Source organism: Xiphophorus couchianus, chromosome 6 (genome assembly GCF_001444195.1).
Source record: "Xiphophorus couchianus chromosome 6, X_couchianus-1.0, whole genome shotgun sequence".
NCBI lineage: Eukaryota > Metazoa > Chordata > Actinopteri > Cyprinodontiformes > Poeciliidae > Xiphophorus > Xiphophorus couchianus.
The window spans coordinates 18,208,326-18,227,780 of record NC_040233.1 but is presented as its reverse complement, the minus strand read 5'-3'; the positions used below and the strand labels follow the sequence as shown (position 1 = coordinate 18,227,780).

Sequence of the window (19,455 nt, the reverse complement as noted above, 5' to 3'; positions counted from 1 at the left end):
AAACATCTTGGAAAAAAGTTTTTATTAGATTTCTACAGTGGGAAAAAAAAGGTTCAGACCTTTGGTACATACAAAAAGCACTGCTCCAATGTAATGTAGGTGCAGATTAAGCAACGTTTCAAGCCTCACTGAGGCGTTCTGCAAGCTGGGAGAACCCTGCCGAGCTGAGAGCCATTGCCAGGTTCTCCACTGTTGCTTGGGACCCCTCTCGCTCCTGCCAGGCCACCAGCAGCAGCTTGGCCTGTACATCTACATCTTCGCTGTCCGTCTCAATCTCCCGCATCTCTGCTGCCTTCATCTCCAGATGAGACGCTAGCGTCTTCCACTGGGACCCCAGTTTGGCTGCAATGTCGTCCATCTGATGGTTTGTTACAGTTTTACTCTGGATGCTCGGACCTTGAAAAGAAACAGAAAATAAAGAATGAAACACTGGTGCAAAATATAAACATCCATGTACACAAATACAGTTATATCAAAGGAAAATTCAGAGACTGTTAACTGAACAGTTTTGTTTTTGCACTGTGGGAGGAAATGTTTTTTTTTAATTATAAGAATAAAGTCATTATTACCAGATGATAGTTATTTTAATGAGAGCAAAGCTTCAATAGTCATCAAGATTAACATTAGATGAGTCAGTGGCTCTTCAACAAAAATAAGACTCTTGCACAATTGTTTCAGATTGTGAAAACTTCATAAGATGCTCAACATTCCTCCATTTATTTTTTTATATTGTTTTGTGGAGAAATTCTGACAAAACTATTGCTTGGTTGTCTTAATATACAACTTTATTCTGGTAAAATGTTTTTCTTCACATGATATTACAACTTTATTCCCAAAATGAAAAACATTTTGCTTAGGTTGGTATTAATACTCCATCAAAGAATTTGTCTTTTTATGCTTAATTGCTGAGAAACAACACATTTTGATATTCTGACTTGAAAAACCTAGAAAAGAATAATGGCTTTAACTGAAGATATTGAAAAGATGATGTAGAACTGTTGGCCAAACTCACTGTCATTGCTGTCTTTAAGAAGATTGTCTCCATTATCGTCATCATCCTCCTCTCCTGTCTTGATTTCTTCTGAAGGGATATCCTTCTGCATTTTTAGAAGAAGAAAAAAAAACACACTGGTCTTATTTCTTTCCTTTTAAAACTTTAATTAATTGAGGTTTTGAAAACGTAAAATCCCTCACCGGCAGCTCTTTGGCCAGTTTGCTGACCATGCTGTCTAGATAGTCTGCCAGGCTTTTGAACTTCTGGTTTGTTGGCTGAAAGAAGTGTGGACTCCTCCTGGACAGGAGCCTCAAAGCCCGCCATCCGTAGTTTGGGTTACGCACAACCCTGAAAGAATTTGAGTAAGAAAAGAAACCCTAGGGAATTTAGCAGCTGGATTTATAATAACTGACTTGTGTTCCCAGTGAAATACGTCACAGTGCCGACTTACTTATATTCCTCCTCCACCATGTTGACTGGATCGGCCTGCTCAATGGCTTCTGCAAAGAACTCGTCCAGTGATGGCATAAACTCTCTGAAATACAAATGTTGAATGTAGTCACCCACAGCATTCATAGACTCAGAACGTCTTCATGTGACAACCAAGAACTGCAAAGTATTTTGTGTTGGAACTAGATGTGGTAGTAAAGCATCTTCTTCCTCAGGTTTGCTGTTCTCCTACACGGCCCAAGTTAGATTTTCTGTTTCTTTCACAAATAGCTTCCAATATTCAGTCTTGCAATACTGAAGTTTGTGGTTGTAGATTCATGGATATAAAAACTTTTGCAAGGAACTAAAGACATATCAGATGAAAAAAGTTAAAATAAAGTAAACATTTTGCTTAGTTCTCTGAATTCCTTACCTGCTTTCAGACTTGCAGGCCTCCATGTTGTCCTGGTTCAAGTTCCACAGTCGAGTCAATTCATCACTAACAGTGGAATAAAAGAAAGTTTAACATCCTGCAGTAGATTACTAAATAAAATAAAAAAATCAATCATATAATCACACTTAGTGATGTAAACAAATATCTCCATTAATTCAAATCAGTTCAGAAATACTTTAGTCCCAGAAGGAAATTTAGTTTTTATTTTGTCTGATCCCACCGCCTATTTCTGCTAGTGCAGCAGAAATATTTTTTCTGCTGGAAGTAAGTATGACCTCACAGAGTTCTGATCAACTGCTTTCAGAAAGTTGAATGAATATAAACAATTACAAAGACATGAATACAATTATTACCAACACTTAACTGTAACAGGTCACTACCAATAATGTTTTTTTAAATCTAAGACTTTGAGAGTGTATGAATACAGTAAAAAAAAAAATAAATGAATGAATCAAGTGCTTAGTGACTTACTTGCCCATGAAAATCTTGCGCTCTGGCCCTTTTCCAAGGAAGTCCTCTGGAGCTTGTCTTTTCCTGGTGGGCCTTTTAGGTTTGTCATCAGATGTTCTGTTCAAGACGAAAGCAGCCAGGACACTTTTCATTTTGACATCCTTGCAAAAGTTCACACACCCAACTCCTTTGTTGCCACAGACCAATCATTGCATGGAAACAAAAGAAAGCTAATATGGGTCGAGGACACTTGGCAACATTTCTCTCTATACCTTTCTTTCACAAAGCTCGGACAGCCCTCGTTCTTCCAGGAGTTCCAGTTTTCCTCCGTGCTGAGAATGTGCTGCCAAAGAGGGCATTTTAAAAAATTCTAGTCTGACTTGAAGTACAAAATGAAACATTAAGGGTTATTTAAATATCTCTGTATTCCTAAAGTGTGGCTCACCTCGACCATGGTGGCGAATTTTTCTCCTTCAGGAGGCGTTTCGCTCAGCAGCTGGAAGAGCAGAACACAAGTTAACCAGTCTCTTCTTGCTATTGCTACTGTGGTACTAACTAAAAAAAACCCCAGCAACTTCAAATATTTCACATTTTGCAAAATCTGAGTTTTTGATACATTGGAGACCTATGCCAAATTCTGAAAAGATAAACTTCACTTTAAAACCGATATCTAAAGTACCCTAAACATCTAAATAAGTTAGATATACCATTGCTAACTTGATTTTGAATTTATTTTTTACTTATTCTAGAATTATGATGTTTGCCTATTCTGTGGCAGCTGAAGGAGGAACAGCTCGTCCTGCTCTCTCTCATCCTTACTGATAACTTTGCCTGTGAGTTATTTTTAAAGTCACAGTTTTCATAGTTATATTTACATTATCGACATCATAACTGAATTACTTCAAACCTAAGGACTGGGGGATTTTCTTACATTTATTTTACCTTACTTTTCTTCACCTCCAAGTTGAACCAGTCATTCCATGTTGCATGACGTTGTGTTTGTTAGGATGAACTGAAATGCCTTGCTGCTAAATTTGCTATACAAATAAAATTTGATTGATTGAGGATTAAACCATTTTTAAATTGTTTCTTTTGGGAGTTTTTAACTCTAGCATGCAAGTCCCATGCTATTACAAATAGTCTTCCGAACTATCAGCTGCATGTATTCATTGCACTGAACTTCATGCAGTCTAAAATTTAGACCAAACTTCAGGACAAAGTCTGAATACATGACATTTCATTAATTTCGAGTCAGAGACATACCAGAATGTCTTAAGATATCAAACTGTGCAACTGAAGAAGACATAATACATAATTAAATGAAACTAACCTGATAAACTAGCTTTGTCGTCTCCTCAATCCAGGCACTCTGGTCGTCATTCAGAACACAGCTGGAGCTGCAGCAGGACAGAGAATAAAACAATAATTCCAACATGGCTCCTGTTTGACACCCAAAATCCTATTGATTCATACTTTAAAGTGAACACAGAAACAAGCATCACCTTTTGAATTTAACCTGTCCCTTCAGGTACTGGAAGAGGATCAGGTATTGCAGCAGTATATGCCTTCTGAAGTTGCTGTCGCTGAGCTGCAAGTCCATCAGCTGTAAGAAAGAAGGAAAAAAAAACAAAAAACATTTTAGGGCACATTTAAGAGATCAACTTTTTAAACCAGCAGCATTGGAAGCAGAAAGGTTCTAACCTTCTCACTTGTGAGGAATTTGGCAAAATAAACATGTTCGCCAGCAGAGGCTCTGAGGTCCTCCATCTTTCTTTTAGAGGCCTGCATGTCATCCAGCTTGAAGCTCTTGAATACTGCAAGGGTCTCGTCTGAAAACTGAGCAGAATGACAGCAGAGGAATTGGGGTAGGTTGGTCAATTTTCAATCAAGTCTTATTTTTAGAGCACTTTTCACACAATCAACTGCAACTCAAAATGCTAAACAGCAGTTCAAGAATCAGGCATACCAACAAATGCTACATTAAATAAATGTAGTAATTAGAAAAGTAGAATAAATGTAATTAAATGCTGAACTGAGGAATGAAGCTGGATGTAAGCAATACAGCAGAAACGGATACGAACAGTATGGAAACATTATTCTGGATTTCTAAAAGTCCAGGAACAAATATATATTAACCATGAAACAAAAACACAGAAATTATACTTGAAATTATATTTTGTTGATTATAATATGTAAAATAGTGGGTAAACTTGTATTACGTTTCAGCTTTTATGATGCATTACCTTAAGGAATGTCATCCATGAGAATTTGTCGTAGCACTGCAGCGGATTTCTGAAGTAGTCCTGCAACGTCCAGAACTTTCTGTATAGGTTGTAATCAATTGGGATAGAACTGAAAAGCAAAAGCAATTTGGTTTTATTACAACTGACCAGACAAGTTTTTTTTAAATGATTAGAAAATGAGCAATCTCACAGAGCAAGCCTTCCACTCACCAGGGCGCAGGTGCGTCATCCTCCCCCATTTCACCTTCCTCCACCTCCATGGTGTCTTCCTTTTCATCTGTCTGCTGTAAACATGGAGGTGGGAAAATGACATTTTTGAAAAAGCAACACATAAAATGTTTTGAATCAAGATCAAGTGGTAAATCTTCACCTTCTGGCCAAGAGTGCTCTCCTGCTCATTCTTGTTGAACACTGTTATGTTGTCCAGATTAAATTGACTCTGTAGATTCAGACCTGGGTAAAAACACAAACAAGGTTGTCATAGATACATTTGTAAATTTGCAATCATAATGCTGAATATGTGATATGATTACAGAATATATGTTTTTTTTTTTTACCAGATTTCTCAGATAGAGGGAAGAGTCGTGCCAGGAAAAGCTGGATTCGCCCACAGAATACAGTATTCTGGGATTTGGACAGCCTCCTTAGAAGATCTACTCAGACAGAAAAAAAACAAAAACAAACTGACACCTCGATGCTGTTTGGTTATAGAAATTATAACGCATTAGGTGAGATCTTTACCGTTGCACATTCTCAGCAGATAGTTCTTTCCTGCGGTGTAGAATGAGCTCTGTAAGAAAAAGGAAAACATAAGCCATCATTACAACTTTAAATTTGGGCTAGACAATTTTTTTCACCAATCTTGGTTTTAAAAATATTACCGATTTCCAGGTGGAGACATTTTTCTCAACAAAGGAGAATATTTTGTCACACAGGTCAAGGGGAAGGCAGTCCAATACATCTCCCAGCAGGACGAATGGGATTGTGGCAGAGCAGATTCCTGCATTGGCAAAGAAGAAGAAGAACGGAAAATTTAAAGTTGCATTAGGAAACTCCCTCAAGTCTTTCCGTTTCCCTTTCTGAAATGAGTGAAATGAAATATTTTAAAGCTTTTTTTTAGGTATATATAACGAGACATCTTGGGGTAGTTAAAGATACTTTAAGCTTTTGCAAGAATAACATATATATTTTTCACCCTCACTTTGTGCATGACTGGTTGCTGTTTATTGTTTATTTTAAATGTGTTTTTACAAGCATATTCAAAAAGAGTAAAGCAATATTAAGGGAAAAAAGTCACACCCTCAGTAACCGCATCAATACTCAGGTAGATGAGAGACAGATAGTCGTCACAGCTCGTCTTCTGCTCAATCTACAATACAGAAAAAAAAACCCATTAAAGGCTTTGGAGATCTTGTTAATCCAGTTATTAAATTAAAAGATAAACAAGCCTCTTACAATTTGATCACCGAGAACACCCCGGAGGGCCTGGTCAAGTGTGGTCTTCTTTTCTGCCTCACTGAAATGATAAATATAATGTCTTGTTTTTCTTTCAACAAAGACGGACGTCAACATTTTTAACATTAATCTTACCCAACTCAAGGAGCATACGGCACAGAACATATATGTGAAATAATTTATTTCATTTTTGTTTCCCAGAAATGAAACCGCTAAAGGTTTTTTAAAAAAAAACCCTAAACAACATTTTATGTTTTTCTTCAATACTACAAACATTTAAAACATATATTTAAGCAAGTACAGTGGAGTAGTAAGTCAAAGGAAAACCTCGTACAACACTCACAAGTAGATTAAGTTTGAAATTTTAAGCTAGAGAAAACTTACTTTCCGGAGATCGGGTTAAACACAGTGATTAGATGTTTGCAGGTTTTACCCGAGAGTGCCTGTCTGGCAGCAGCCTTCAGATACATGAGAGGAACATTGAAAGGTAAAGACAGATCTGACACAAGCTAACTTTAGCATAGCATCAAATGCTAACTGCTAAACAACATACCCGGAAATCAAAAGCGTAGACTTTGCAAATCGATCGATAAGAATTATTTCAGTAAAAATAATTAATGTTTTGACAAGAATGCAACGTTGCACTGTTTCTTACCGTAAATTTCTCCTTTACATCGACAAAATTGAATGCGGGGGGCGACATTTTTTAAGCCGTGACCAGCGGAAGTGGCTAAAAATTAGTTCCGGGTTTTGATTTTTCACACGAAAAGATTTGTGTCAGCGTTATTTTTCAAAAACTGATAACAAATTTGAGTCTCGACAATCATGGTTGTCCTCAAGACTGTGCGCGCCGACTGAGTGGCAGCAGATGTAAGTAGCTTCCCTGATTGTTTATTTTTGTGCTGCTTGGACAAAATAATAAATCAATAAAGTAATCTTGAATCTTTAAAACCTAGTTTATGTTTGAATAATAAATTCCCAGCTTAAAGATAAACCAACATAACTTAAGCACTTCTGCTTCTAATGAGATATCAATTAGTTTCAACTGACAAACTAATCTACAGGAAAAAAAACCTGTCTGTGGTGACACAGGTAGACCATAATCTGTAATCGCGAAAAATCTATGGTGTTGCTGCTGTTTTACTTGACATTGTTCCCTCTAACGAATATGTTATACTTTGCACGTTAAAATGACGCACTAATTCATCTTTCTTTCTAAAATTACGCATGTTTCTTTTTTTAGTGACTTGGCAGTCTGTTGTAAAAATGTGTAGGTATAACTGAAGACTCTGATCGTCTTGCCTTTGTGAATCTTGCTTCAAATATTTTTATTCAATAGAGAAATGCATTCTTTTTAGTTAGTAAAAAAATCTAATGGTTCAATGTTACTATTAATATTATTTACAATAACTATCATGGCCTTCGCAGAGAGACCAAGGTAAGCAAATTTAATTCCAACATTGAGCACATGGTGGCAATATTACCTACAGTTTCAGTCAAGGCTGTTCATGAAACTGTTTGAGTTTCACATCTAATATTTCTTTGTAAGTTTTAAATAATGTTCCTGTACATTTTTTCCAATTCCACTTTCCCTCCCGTGGATCCCTGTGTTCCTTCCTGACATTCCTTTTTTAAAATTATTTCTTCATTGCACTAAAATAATCCAGATGGATGAGTTCCTTAAGTGTTAGAACTATGAACAGGAACAGAACTAAAGTCACTTTTCTCATTTAATGTTAATAAATACTTGGCTCTAAACTATCACATACATGTAAGCCATGTTGGTGTGTGCCATACACGTTAGTCTATGGCACACATAGACTAACGTGTCTATGTGTGCCATAGACACGTGAGTCTATGGCGTTAGTCGTGCACCGTATGACGTGTGCATTTCTTCATGCACACGTCATACGGTTTTGTACTGCAGGACTTGATTTTTTATGATTTAATGTACTGTTTAACAATGTCACCGTACATATTAGAATCTCTCGACTATAGTGTGATGGCAATTATTAAACAGACGTTTCATAACTAACCAGAGAACACAAAGAGCTGCTCTGAAATCGTGTGTTAACGTTCATAATCTCTTGGTTTGTAGCTGACAAATGATTCACTTTCTGCTCCTTTTTCGAAAAGTGTTTCCATCCCTTGCAGTGGCAATGTGAGGTGACTCCTTGGAGAAGAAATGCTGCAGCTGTGAAATGAATAGTGTCGCACAGAAGGAGTGAAGCTTTATTTTCAGCATTCCTGTGGAGTCTGTGGAAATTATAATACTGGGAAGTGAAGAGTGATTTTACTGGCACCTTGTTTCTGTCACATATTTCACCTTCATCCCCCAGTTTGACATTTATTGGATAGTTGCCAAACCTGATGAAGCACAGAAAGGGAGTGAGAATATGTTGTAGATAACCTCCCCACATCAGTCAGTAAAGTGGAGACAGGTGTAAAGGAAAATGATTAGTTAAGTGCTAAAATACTTACAACATGTGTAAAGGAATATTAAGCATTTTTATTGGAAAAACAGGCTTTGTGTGACCCTTTGAGATGGCCCAAGGAGACAAGCAGACGCCTTCCACTGTCTGCTTAAAGAGCACACAAGGGCCATAAAGTAGCATCTCCATGGAAACGGCAGCTGGAATGTGGGACGTCAAAACTCCAGGGGAGTCTGCGAGATTTATCTCAGGACTTCGGTGCTGGGGACAGTCGTACCCAGTACCTCTGAGATTAAGTGTTCTTCCCCTTCTGGCTTGACGGAGACCAGACGCCCGTTCGAGTTGGGTGTAAAGGGGGAGACTTCTCAGGTTTCTCTGGGGGCCGAAACAGGTCTCTGATTGGTTGAATTACGGAACGCCTTCTTTGCATATATTAAAGTGAGGAAACGCCTAGTCAGTATAAAGTACAATGTAACGCTAATACAGGGAGAGAGTTTTTCCATTTTTCCTCTCCACGTTGGGCGCCGTTGTCTGTCTATATGTTCTGTGTTCGTTTGTCTATCCCTTGTGTGTCTGTTATTTTATGAGTTAATGCATATCTCTGTATCTCTGCAGCTTTGTTGTTCATCGCTTTCTATGAATTAAACTCTGTGATCTGTGACGTCAACACGCTGTGTTAGTTTCGTTTTAGCAGGACGCCGCCACTCGCCAAGGACTCGGGAGAGAAAAGAGGAAAGAGCCAAAACTTTTTGTCCAAAGCTAGCATTAAATGATCTTCTTCTTCAACAATTGGGGGCTTCGTCCGGTTCTGGAATCTTGGCGGGTGGCGGTCTCTCCCCGATCGATCCGTTCGGCTCGTGCGGTAAGACATGTTTTAATTACTCCTTTGTTGTCTACAGCGCCATGTGCTCGGACAGGGGAGGGGTGCTTGATTGTGGAGTTTTTCGGAGCTGCGGGGATGCAGAGATTGTGTTTTTAAAAGAGTCTTTATAATAATTGGATTGAAAATACACGTGAAACAAGAGGTTCGTGACGGTTCCAAACATAGGATTTGCTACCCTATTGTTGTAAAGGTCGGGTTTTTCTTAGTAGTATTCTTTTCCCCGGAATGTTTAGTCTTGGACTTCCAAATAGAAAGGAAATTGTGTATTAAAAGTTAGTTTGAGTTTGCATCAGCTGGGAGATTTCGGCTCATCTCCGATGGACTAATAATTGGACAATCAGAAAGGTCTGCGGTAGACCGACGGGAAGAATTTGTGGTAAATTCTTGGAATAGCTTGCGGGAAGCTTTGGAAATAGTGTGAGGTACACTTTAAAATAGCTTGCGGGAAGCTTTGGTTTGTATTTTTGTTTTGAGTTAGACAGGTCTGCGATAGACCGACGGAAAGGATTTGCGGTGAATTCTTAGCATAGCTTGCGGTAAGCTTTGATGTTGCATCTTTTATTTTTAGCCGGTGCTTTCTTTGTATTTTTGTTTTCCTTCTCTTCTGTTTTTCTATTTTGTCTATCATTCTGTTTAGTGTTATCTGTGTTTGTCTGTTTGTGGTGCTTTTGCAGCCAGCTGCTCTTCTGTGTGAAGTGTGTGCAGAGATCTGCGTGTGTGTCTGAGTGTGTGTCTGCGTGCGTGGCCGTGTGTGTGCGCGTGTGCGAGTTCGAGCTGGCTGTGTGTTTGAGCGGAGTGTTACGTTGTGTGTATCTGTGTGGTGATTTGTGTGCTTGTTGCCGCGGCACGGGGCTGTTTGTATCTGCGTGTGTATCTGTGTGATCGCTCTGAGCGGAACGCTGTGTTTTAAAAAGAGGGAGCAGTTTGTGTGGATTTGAGTTGATTTTTGCTGTGTGGTGTTTTGAAAGTGCAGTACAGAAAAACACGTGCTGTTTTGGTTTTAAATTAAGGGTTAAGTAAAATACTGGTACCAGATAGCGGGAAATTACTCATTGCTGAACAATTTTGACATGTCTCTTTGTGAACGTGCACGATATTTAATACAGGCTCCTGAAGGCTAGAGTTAAAATTAATTAAATTAAATCTTGAAACATGTTGACAAAACATTGGTAAATTCCTGAAGCTTCACTACAATTTAAAATAAGACTGCAATTTGATAAAATAATGGGGACGGACTGACACTTGGACTGACTATAAAACTGGCCAGATGTGTTGTATGTCCTCGTTTGTGTTGTAATACATGTTGGTGTGAAAGTGTGTGTCTGCAGATAGGATACCACTTGGTATTTTGTCTCATTTAAATACCACGAGAAGGTAAACAGCGCCTCTGTCAGCAGATGCCATAGGCAAGAATTTCTCACTTGGGACACCAAGTTGAAGTAGAAATTACTCTACAGAGTATTTTTTAGTGCTGTCTCGTGGTGTAACAATCTCCAGTTTTTAGAACACCCTATGTGTTAAACTGGACTAAATTATTAAAATTAGGCAATAACAGCAGTTAGTGTGACCTGCAGTGTAAAGATTGGAAGGTTATTGAAAGATAGAATCTGGATAAAATAAAAACATCTGAACAAATTGAAAATAAATTCTGGGTTCTATTACAGGATGAAATACATAAATAAAATTACATTGTGATCTCAGGGGATTGTGGAAATGATGTATTGGCAAATTAATAGATAAATACATAAATGATTGGGTAGAGCAATAAAGTAAATTAACTAAAATTTATATAGAATTGAGAACTAACATAGTGAATGAAGATGTTAATAATTCCTTCTCAGGCTGTAACTTCTACCCCCACTAGATTCAACTAATTAACATGTGAAGCCTCTTTGCATACCACTAATTTTAAGTGCGAAGTAACTTCTGCTCACGGCAGCTCAGCAGACAAGAACAAGCAACTGTAAGGCAAATCATTTTCTCTCCCATCATTTAAAGTACCTCCTGACAAAATATCAGAATATAAGTTACAATTTTAGTAGTGGAACGACAAGAAGTATCCCAAAAAGGTTTTTAAGTTCAAATTTTAAAGTTAGAAGAAACTAAAACATATCTGATGATTTAAGTGCCAAAGCCTACTAAAGTATTAAAAGAATTGGGAGTTCCTCCTGAAATCCTTATTGGCTCTCTTTCCTGCCATAAAGTCGGCCCCTCCGAGAAGTCAAAAGGGGGTTTTATGGTGGGCTTAAGACTTTGTTTTATGGTCTGACAATAGAGATTGCTCGGACTAGTGTAGCGGCTTTAAAATATAAATTGGGCAATATAAAAGTACAAAGGATTTCATTTTTTAGGTGCATAGAGATTGGCTGTTTAAATCTTGGGGTTTTCTTTGACATTATAGATTGTGGAAAGTTGTAGAGAGTCACTATCATCACATGACGCCGGATTTTGATGCAGTTTGGTTTCCTACATTTAGTGAAACCTTTTATAATGATTTTCTGTTTTCTTTTCATATTATTTTATATTGTTTAGGGAATAGTTTAGATTTTTTGTTTTTAAATTTGTTTTCCTTAGTCTGACTTTTTATTTAGCTATTCGAGTCAGTTCTCTGTCTATTTTGTTAAGTATAACAAATTAATTTTTCTTTGGAGTTACTAGTTTCCCCTGGACCCGTTCACCAGGGGACAGGGAACTTTGGTCTTTAGTTTAATTTCTTTCGTTTGTAAATTTAGTGATATACTGACCTGTATTTGTTAAGTTTGTGTGTTTACTTACCCTTTGGTGTGTGTTAATGGTCTGATCAGCCAGTATCTCAGTTTCCCTCGTGTCTTGGTAAGTCCGTTTGTGCCTTGAGTTGTTCTATTACTGCCTGAATTGTGTTTTGTTATGTTGATCTCAGTTTGGGCCCAATTTCTTATTTTTTGGATTTTTCTTTGTTAACTGTGTTTTGAATTTTCTTCAACGTCTCTCTGGCTGGTGTAGGCCAGACCAGCACAGTGTCTTAATTAGTAAACTTCTTGAGACGTTTTTTACTGAATTATTTGTAAGTCATAAGAATACGATGACATAATGAGCTTTAAAACTGTAATGTGAAGTATTTTGGGAACATCGGATTCTTGACGGTTTAACACATGCTAAAATGACGTATTCTGTTTGTTTTGCAAACTTTACTTTTTAGACAAAGGCAGCATTGCATATCGGTGGGGTTCTCAGCTAACATGTTAACCTTGTTTCATCAACATTTTTATTTCAGGTACTGGGAATGATGTTGCATTTAATAGCTAATGCATCATCAACAGGGGGACAATATGTTATGGGTTTATTTTTATGGGTTTATTTTACTTAATTAGAGATTACTGAAATTTATAGTACTTAAACAAAACTTTTGAAGAACATGTCTGATCTGTGCTATACATAAAAGTGAAAGGAAAATATGGTCTGGTGATATATGTGCTTATTTTAAATGGATTTGAGTTGTTCTCCGTTGAAAATGTTCTGACAATGGGCTAAAGTATTTTGAAACCAATAGAAAACTTTATAGTGAGAATGAAGCATATTTTGGTTAATTAACTTGGGAAAAAATAATTATAGAAATTAAAAAATATTATTGCGCTGGCCATTTTCAGAGCATTAATTTAATGGAGTAAAACGTCTTAATAAATGTTTTGAAGAATCTGTTTTTTGATTAAGTATCACTAATCAGTAGAAGCACTCAGGGGGCCTGAGATGAGGGATTATAATGATTTTTCTAAATTTGATTTTTGTTTTGATTTATATCCATTTAAAACGATTTTGAATAAAACTTTAAATTCGACAGGCAAAAGACATAGGTAAAATTGGTATATTTTGAAAATGTCTGGATTTGTTCACTGATACATTGACATTATAATTTCTCCAGGTTTGTCTCTTTTGAATTTTGTTTGAAGAACGTATATAAAATGTTTTAGACAATAACAACCAGTAAGATCTCGTTGGTTCTATAAAAGTAATTGATACTGGACTGTTTAATTCATATTGATATTCATTTTTTGATGGTGAATGTAAGCTTTACGACTACGATCTTAAGCTTTTGTTATTGTTTTATTTCGTTTGTTTAATCCTATTTTTACAAGATTGGTTTAAGAAAAGATCTGCATTTGTTTAACATTCTGGCAAAACATTACTTTGGACACATGTCTTTTGAAGCAAGTGATTACAAGGTTTTGGCGTTTTCCACCAGTTGGAGGTATGATATGAAATAATTGAAACGTAGGTTGAATGGATCACATCCTACGTCGAATGTGCAGAACGAGACAGGTATGAGATCTGCTCACGGTTTTCTACATATAGACTGGATTGGAGTTCAGAGCTCTAAGTCTGACTCTGGAATTTACGGCAAATGCTGTTGTCTTAAGAGGGGGTGTGCAGCTGCTTGGAGGAGCGGTTTCACATTTTTTCAAAGATAACAGCCACAGAGCCACGAGCGGGGAGGATTCACTCGGACACGAGTGAATTGAAGATATTTGTGTGGTATACACAAATGAATGATGCTTTTGGAGACTCTTACATCTGCTTTCTCATTTCAGTTTGCTGTTGTTCTGGTGCCTTCTGGATGTGATCTCCTTCAAAGTCTGCGTTATTTGATAAAGAGTAAGAAATAATTCTCCTGATGGAAAATGACAAAGCAAAAAATTGTTTTTCAGTGAACCCATTGTTTGATTATGATGATATTACAGAATGTTGTAAGTGTGTTTCTGATGCTAATGAAACTTATGTTGAAACAAAATGTCTGTTTTATAAACTGGTGTCGGGTCACGTGGCAGGATCTTGTTTTCTCAGGACGAGATTTCACCTTCTTTTTGAAACTCACTGTTATATTGGCATAATAATCCAATTTTCAGTGAGCTACAGCCACTCAGGTGGGAAACTTGAGGTTTCCATCCGAGGAGGTTCAGGCTGCAAGAGGATCATCATTAACTTTTTATTGCGTGTTTTCGTTCGTTGCGAACTCTGAAAAGGACTTTCGTTTTTGCGCGCATATTTTTGAACATTTCCTGACGAAGACGCGTATTTTGTTTTTCAGAGACTATCGATGGACATAAAAAAAAAAAAAAAAAACAGAAAAAGACGAGCAACAGATTGTACTTTTGTGTGTTTTTCATTTTGACAGATTGTAATTTTGTGATGTATGTTGTCTTTTAAGTTGCAGAGCATTTCTTATTAATTTTTTGTATATGTCCCTGTTTTATTTTTTGTTTCATATTTTGGGTTTTTTGTTTGTTCTGTGTTTTGGTTGTGTATTGCGCGGCTTGATAGATTTTTATTGAGGTCTGTTGTTTTCAGACCTCAACAGGGGGATTGTAAAGGAAAATGATTAGTTAAGTGCTAAAATACTTACAACATGTGTAAAGGAATATTAAGCATTTTTATTGGAAAAACAGGCTTTGTGTGACCCTTTGAGATGGCCCAAGGAGACAAGCAGACGCCTTCCACTGTCTGCTTAAAGAGCACACAAGGGCCATAAAGTAGCATCTCCATGGAAACGGCAGCTGGAATGTGGGACGTCAAAACTCCAGGGGAGTCTGCGAGATTTATCTCAGGACTTCGGTGCTGGGGACAGTCGTACCCAGTACCTCTGAGATTAAGTGTTCTTCCCCTTCTGGCTTGACGGAGACCAGACGCCCGTTCGAGTTGGGTGTAAAGGGGGAGACTTCTCAGGTTTCTCTGGGGGCCGAAACAGGTCTCTGATTGGTTGAATTACGGAACGCCTTCTTTGCATATATTAAAGTGAGGAAACGCCTAGTCAGTATAAAGTACAATGTAACGCTAATACAGGGAGAGAGTTTTTCCATTTTTCCTCTCCACGTTGGGCGCCGTTGTCTGTCTATATGTTCTGTGTTCGTTTGTCTATCCCTTGTGTGTCTGTTATTTTATGAGTTAATGCATATCTCTGTATCTCTGCAGCTTTGTTGTTCATCGCTTTCTATGAATTAAACTCTGTGATCTGTGACGTCAACACGCTGTGTTAGTTTCGTTTTAGCAGGACGCCGCCACTCGCCAAGGACTCGGGAGAGAAAAGAGGAAAGAGCCAAAGCTTTTTGTCCAAAGCTAGCATTAAATGATCTTCTTCTTCAACACAGGGTTAAAGACGACTCCTAGGGGTTGGGCGTTGAGGTTAAGGTTGAGTTATCTGAAAGACTGAATCATCTCCTGCTTTTTTGTGGGATTAGAGCATTGTCTGTCCTCACCAATTAACCTCCCACTACCACCAATTATACTCAGTCACTGATTAAGTTAAGTACAGGTCATACATGACAATGAGTAATATGAATTGTGAAACATCCATAGAAAATTGCTCACATTTCTTTGCATTATTATAACTAATACAGTTACTCAAATCTGTTGCTCAAAACTTGGATAAAGTAATATTAACCTCAATAGAGCCAAATTCTGAATATCTTTTGATGAGAAATCTGATCAAGCTTTATTAAGGTGCTTTATGCTAATGAAGGAGGTAAAATCGGAGCAACATATTGTGAGAAATGTGTACTTTACTGTCTTGCGGGGCAGAAAATAAACTCCTTTTAAGGGAAAAAATGTAACTGTGCCGGAAAGAATCATGATTAAACTATATTTGATTGCAGATTCTAATGCATTACATTCACCCAGGATCTTGCACATTACAAGCTTCATCAGAATAAATATGTTTATTCTGAGGAATAAACATATTTATTCATCAGAATGAGTATTCTGATGAATAAATATCAGATATAGTTGAATTAAACTAATTCTGCAAATAAGATTTCCTCCATCGTGATGTATAAAGCTCATTACAAATGATTGCAAACAGTTGATGATAGCTGTTGGGCGAACATTTAGTGGGTTTTGGGAGAATTACTTTCTTAAGTAAGGCTAAACTAGTTTGGTAGCTTTTAATCTTAAGAAGTGAAATCATAATTTCAAAAGTACTTTTTGAACTTAGTAGTTTTATCTTACTAATGTTATAATTTGTTTAATGATTTAAAACATTTAAATGAGACAAATTCAAAAGGGAACAAATCTGCTAGCGGAGCCAGAAAATTATTAAGAGTAAAATGAAATCCTCTTGAATGTTTTAGTGGGCCATGTATTGTATAACATACAATAAAACAAACTGATTCAAACCCTGTTCCATGGAATGATCATTTTCCAGTGTTTCTGTAAAATCAGTCTAAACCAGGTCAGTTCCAGACTCTCAACTGTTTATTTTGGCGAGATAAATATAATGAGAAGAAAGCTGAAAACAGCCTGGTGCCAAGTTACAAAACCAATCAAGTTCAGTTGCGAGAGCCAAATAATGTGATGAACACTCTCAGAGAAAATGACTGTGGAGCAACAAAAAGAGCATTGTCCATGTTGTTTGACAAACTTCAAAACAAGAGGCGAAACACAATGCTCTGACCTCTGAGGTTATACACACAAAGGAAGGAGATTTTAAACTGGTCCTAATTGTCACATGGCTTAAATTCCACCATAAACAAGAACATGTGAAGAACAGTCACTGTCATGTAAAGAAGATAAGGCCATTTGTACGTTTAAAGCCATGCTGCACCTCTGCTGTGAGCACATACACTATGCCAGATGAAGGTCCAGATGAAGGTCCACATACAGAGTGAGGATTCATATTTCTAATTAGATTGAGCCAGCTGTTGTGTTTGAATTTAATGATAGATGCTAATTTCTGTAGCCTCTAAAGTCTCTTCATCTTCATGCTTCAGTTGCAAACTCGCTCTGAGAATTTTCTTTGTCAAAGCTTCATTATGGTCTGTTAAATTGAAAGAGATAAAGGGATTTTCCTTTTGCACAACCGGTGACACAGAGCAATACTTTACTGCCTCATAAAATTATTTGGGACATTTGTTAATGATCCTCACACACAGAGGGGAACATCATCAAGATTAGCACCCAACCATATCAGCTATTGTGATTGGTGCCTAACCTAAAAGTAGATTATGTGTATTTAAACAACCTTGGTTTGACTGCCCTTGCAGCATTATTTTGTTGATTTTCCGAATTTAACTGTAACTGAGTGTCCAGTTATGGAGCTGCTCTAAGTTATTTTATGCTTATTCAATGATTAGCCAGGGGTGTGAAAACCATCACATATCCACAAGTCATAAAATGGGATGTGAGAGGAGCCACGTGTGTGGATTGGTAGAGACAGCATTCTTGAGACAGAGCCAAGTGAGAAATCTCCACGATGGCCTCCTCCCATATTGTGTAATCAAGCTTTTCGATTATACAAGATGGGAGGATTTAAAGTGTTTGCATGTCCAGTTACCTGATCTCCTGAGAGCATTGACCACATTTTTGAAAATACACCCTTCAACTGCAGTACAGTAAAACGTTATAAAATGTGCACATTTTTATTAAAAGAAATTTAAATACATGTATTTTTAGTTACTTTTAAAGGCACTCACCACTGACCTCATTTTCAAGCCTCACAATCTCTTTTTGTTTTGAGTTTGGTAATCTAGTGGTTGTGTTTTGAAATGACTGCAGCCGTTTCAGAGCTGCTTTGTTTGGGCTGGTGAACAATGAGTTACGATGATAAAAGCTTGGAGGAATATAAGTATAAGAATTTCCATTCAAAGACCAGGAACTTGAGCTTATAATGGCTAATAAACAATAAAAACATGAAGGAGAAAGTATGCCACTGTATTGAGCCATTGGAGGCAAAATTTAATTTTGCTTTCAATTTTTAAATATTTGTTATGCATCCAGAGGGAAATTTAAGGTGATATGAGGCAAAACTGGTACCAACCCATTCACATGCAAGGGAAAGTGACAATGGATTGGCCACATTAAATTTGCCAAATTCCTGGGGAAAGATAATAATGCACTGACCAAAACAATAACGGACTAATAAAGAGCTTGTCTAAAAATGGAAACCCATAAAGCATTTCTGTGAAGAGAAGAATTTGCATTCTTGGAGCTGAATAATTCATTGCATCATTTTGGGAATATGTAGCCAACCACACATACATGCTGTGTAGGAAAATCTTGCACTTTTAATTTTTAAATTATAGCACCTGAAAATAGAAGATATGATAATTTGAGATGTTCTTACTGGCCCAAATGCACAGTCCTTTAATTTCACTGTTTATGTCGTTGTGACTAATATTTTAATACATTAGTTTTCTAGTTTTGCAGTCATGGCTGCAGTTTATTTCTAGGACTTTCGAAAGACAAAAGCTGTTCTCTAACACAAATTTAAGATCCCCTTATTAAAATTGCAACATATTTCTGGTTTACTTACATCTAATTATGAAACTTGCAGCATTTCCAACTTTGATTTTTGAACTGCTGGCACCATATCGAAACACACATACAGAGACTCACATGCCTGCACACACGCGCGCACCCTGAATAATTATGTAATGCTGCAGGGAGGGCCTGTGTTGAATCCTGGCCACCACATTCACACGGAAACTGTGCTGCCTGAAAGAAACTTGCAGACCCTCATCAACAAGAAGTAAGCAGGAAATAACAATACTGATAGTTTAAATAAAAATCCAGATGCATAAACAAACCAAAAAAGTTCATTCAAGGTGAAATAAAATGTCACATCCTATTTCTTTTGTTATATTACTGTATATTCACTAGTATAAGAAAAGTAAGTTCTAGTAAGACTATAAATATCAGAAAAGTCTTGAGTTAATTTAGCAGAAACTGAAAAACATTGAAAAAAGATATTTTTTAATCAGAACAGCAATTATATTCACACAGAGTTGCGAAATCAGATTTCTCGCACAGTTGGATACAGCAGTGAGAAGTCTGAATCCTTAAATCTGGTCAGTCACAAGCTCTGAAATGCACATTATCAACTAAAATGAGGCAAGAAACTCACTTTACCCTCAATGTAAACTACTAAATAACATCATATTTTTACTGAATTTTTAGCAGTGTGTAACATAAACCATGGACAAAAATACTAAATAACATGTAAATATTGTCCTGGCGTCTATAGTTCATTTTCTGCAACATGTACCCAAGCCTTTGTGTCAGCATGCAGAATACACATGTTGATCCACCAATCTGATGACTGACCGGTAGACCAAATTCACTTCAGGGAGCAGATGTGCTTCACTGACATG

At 37.1% G+C, this 19,455-nt stretch overlaps 1 protein-coding gene across 2 annotated transcripts; it reads right to left on the bottom strand.

The window, feature by feature from the left end:
- Nucleotides 1-5: 5 nt before the first annotated feature.
- thoc1 (THO complex 1) lies at nt 6-6,830 on the bottom strand. Of its 2 annotated transcripts, none has more exons than XM_028020443.1 (21): nt 6,681-6,830; nt 6,410-6,483; nt 6,026-6,086; nt 5,870-5,939; nt 5,452-5,570; nt 5,312-5,360; nt 5,128-5,223; nt 4,941-5,023; nt 4,781-4,854; nt 4,571-4,679; nt 4,029-4,163; nt 3,830-3,930; nt 3,658-3,724; nt 2,773-2,823; nt 2,600-2,670; nt 2,349-2,444; nt 1,857-1,922; nt 1,446-1,529; nt 1,195-1,342; nt 1,013-1,097; nt 6-396 (listed from the first exon to the last, which is right to left on the bottom strand). In XM_028020443.1, the coding sequence occupies exons 1-21, from the start codon at nt 6,726-6,728 to the stop codon at nt 119-121; spliced, it is 1,965 nt and encodes a 654-aa protein (XP_027876244.1). In that variant the 5' UTR covers nt 6,729-6,830; the 3' UTR covers nt 6-118. The 2 variants fall into 2 exon arrangements, with proteins under 2 accessions (XP_027876244.1, XP_027876245.1); XM_028020444.1 differs by having other exon boundaries at nt 4,781-4,851.
- Nucleotides 6,831-19,455: the final 12,625 nt, after the last annotated feature.

Coding starts and splice junctions, on each gene's coding strand:
- thoc1 (XM_028020443.1), bottom strand. CDS start 6,728: ATGTCGCCCCCCGCATTCAATTTTGTCGATGTAAAGGAGAAATTTACG. Junction 4,164..4,570: donor CATGGATGACATTCCTTAAG/GTAATGCATCAT, acceptor CATTCTGCTCAG/TTTTCAGACGAGACCCTTGC. Junction 2,445..2,599: donor CCGAGCTTTGTGAAAGAAAG/GTATAGAGAGAA, acceptor CGTCTTGAACAG/AACATCTGATGACAAACCTA.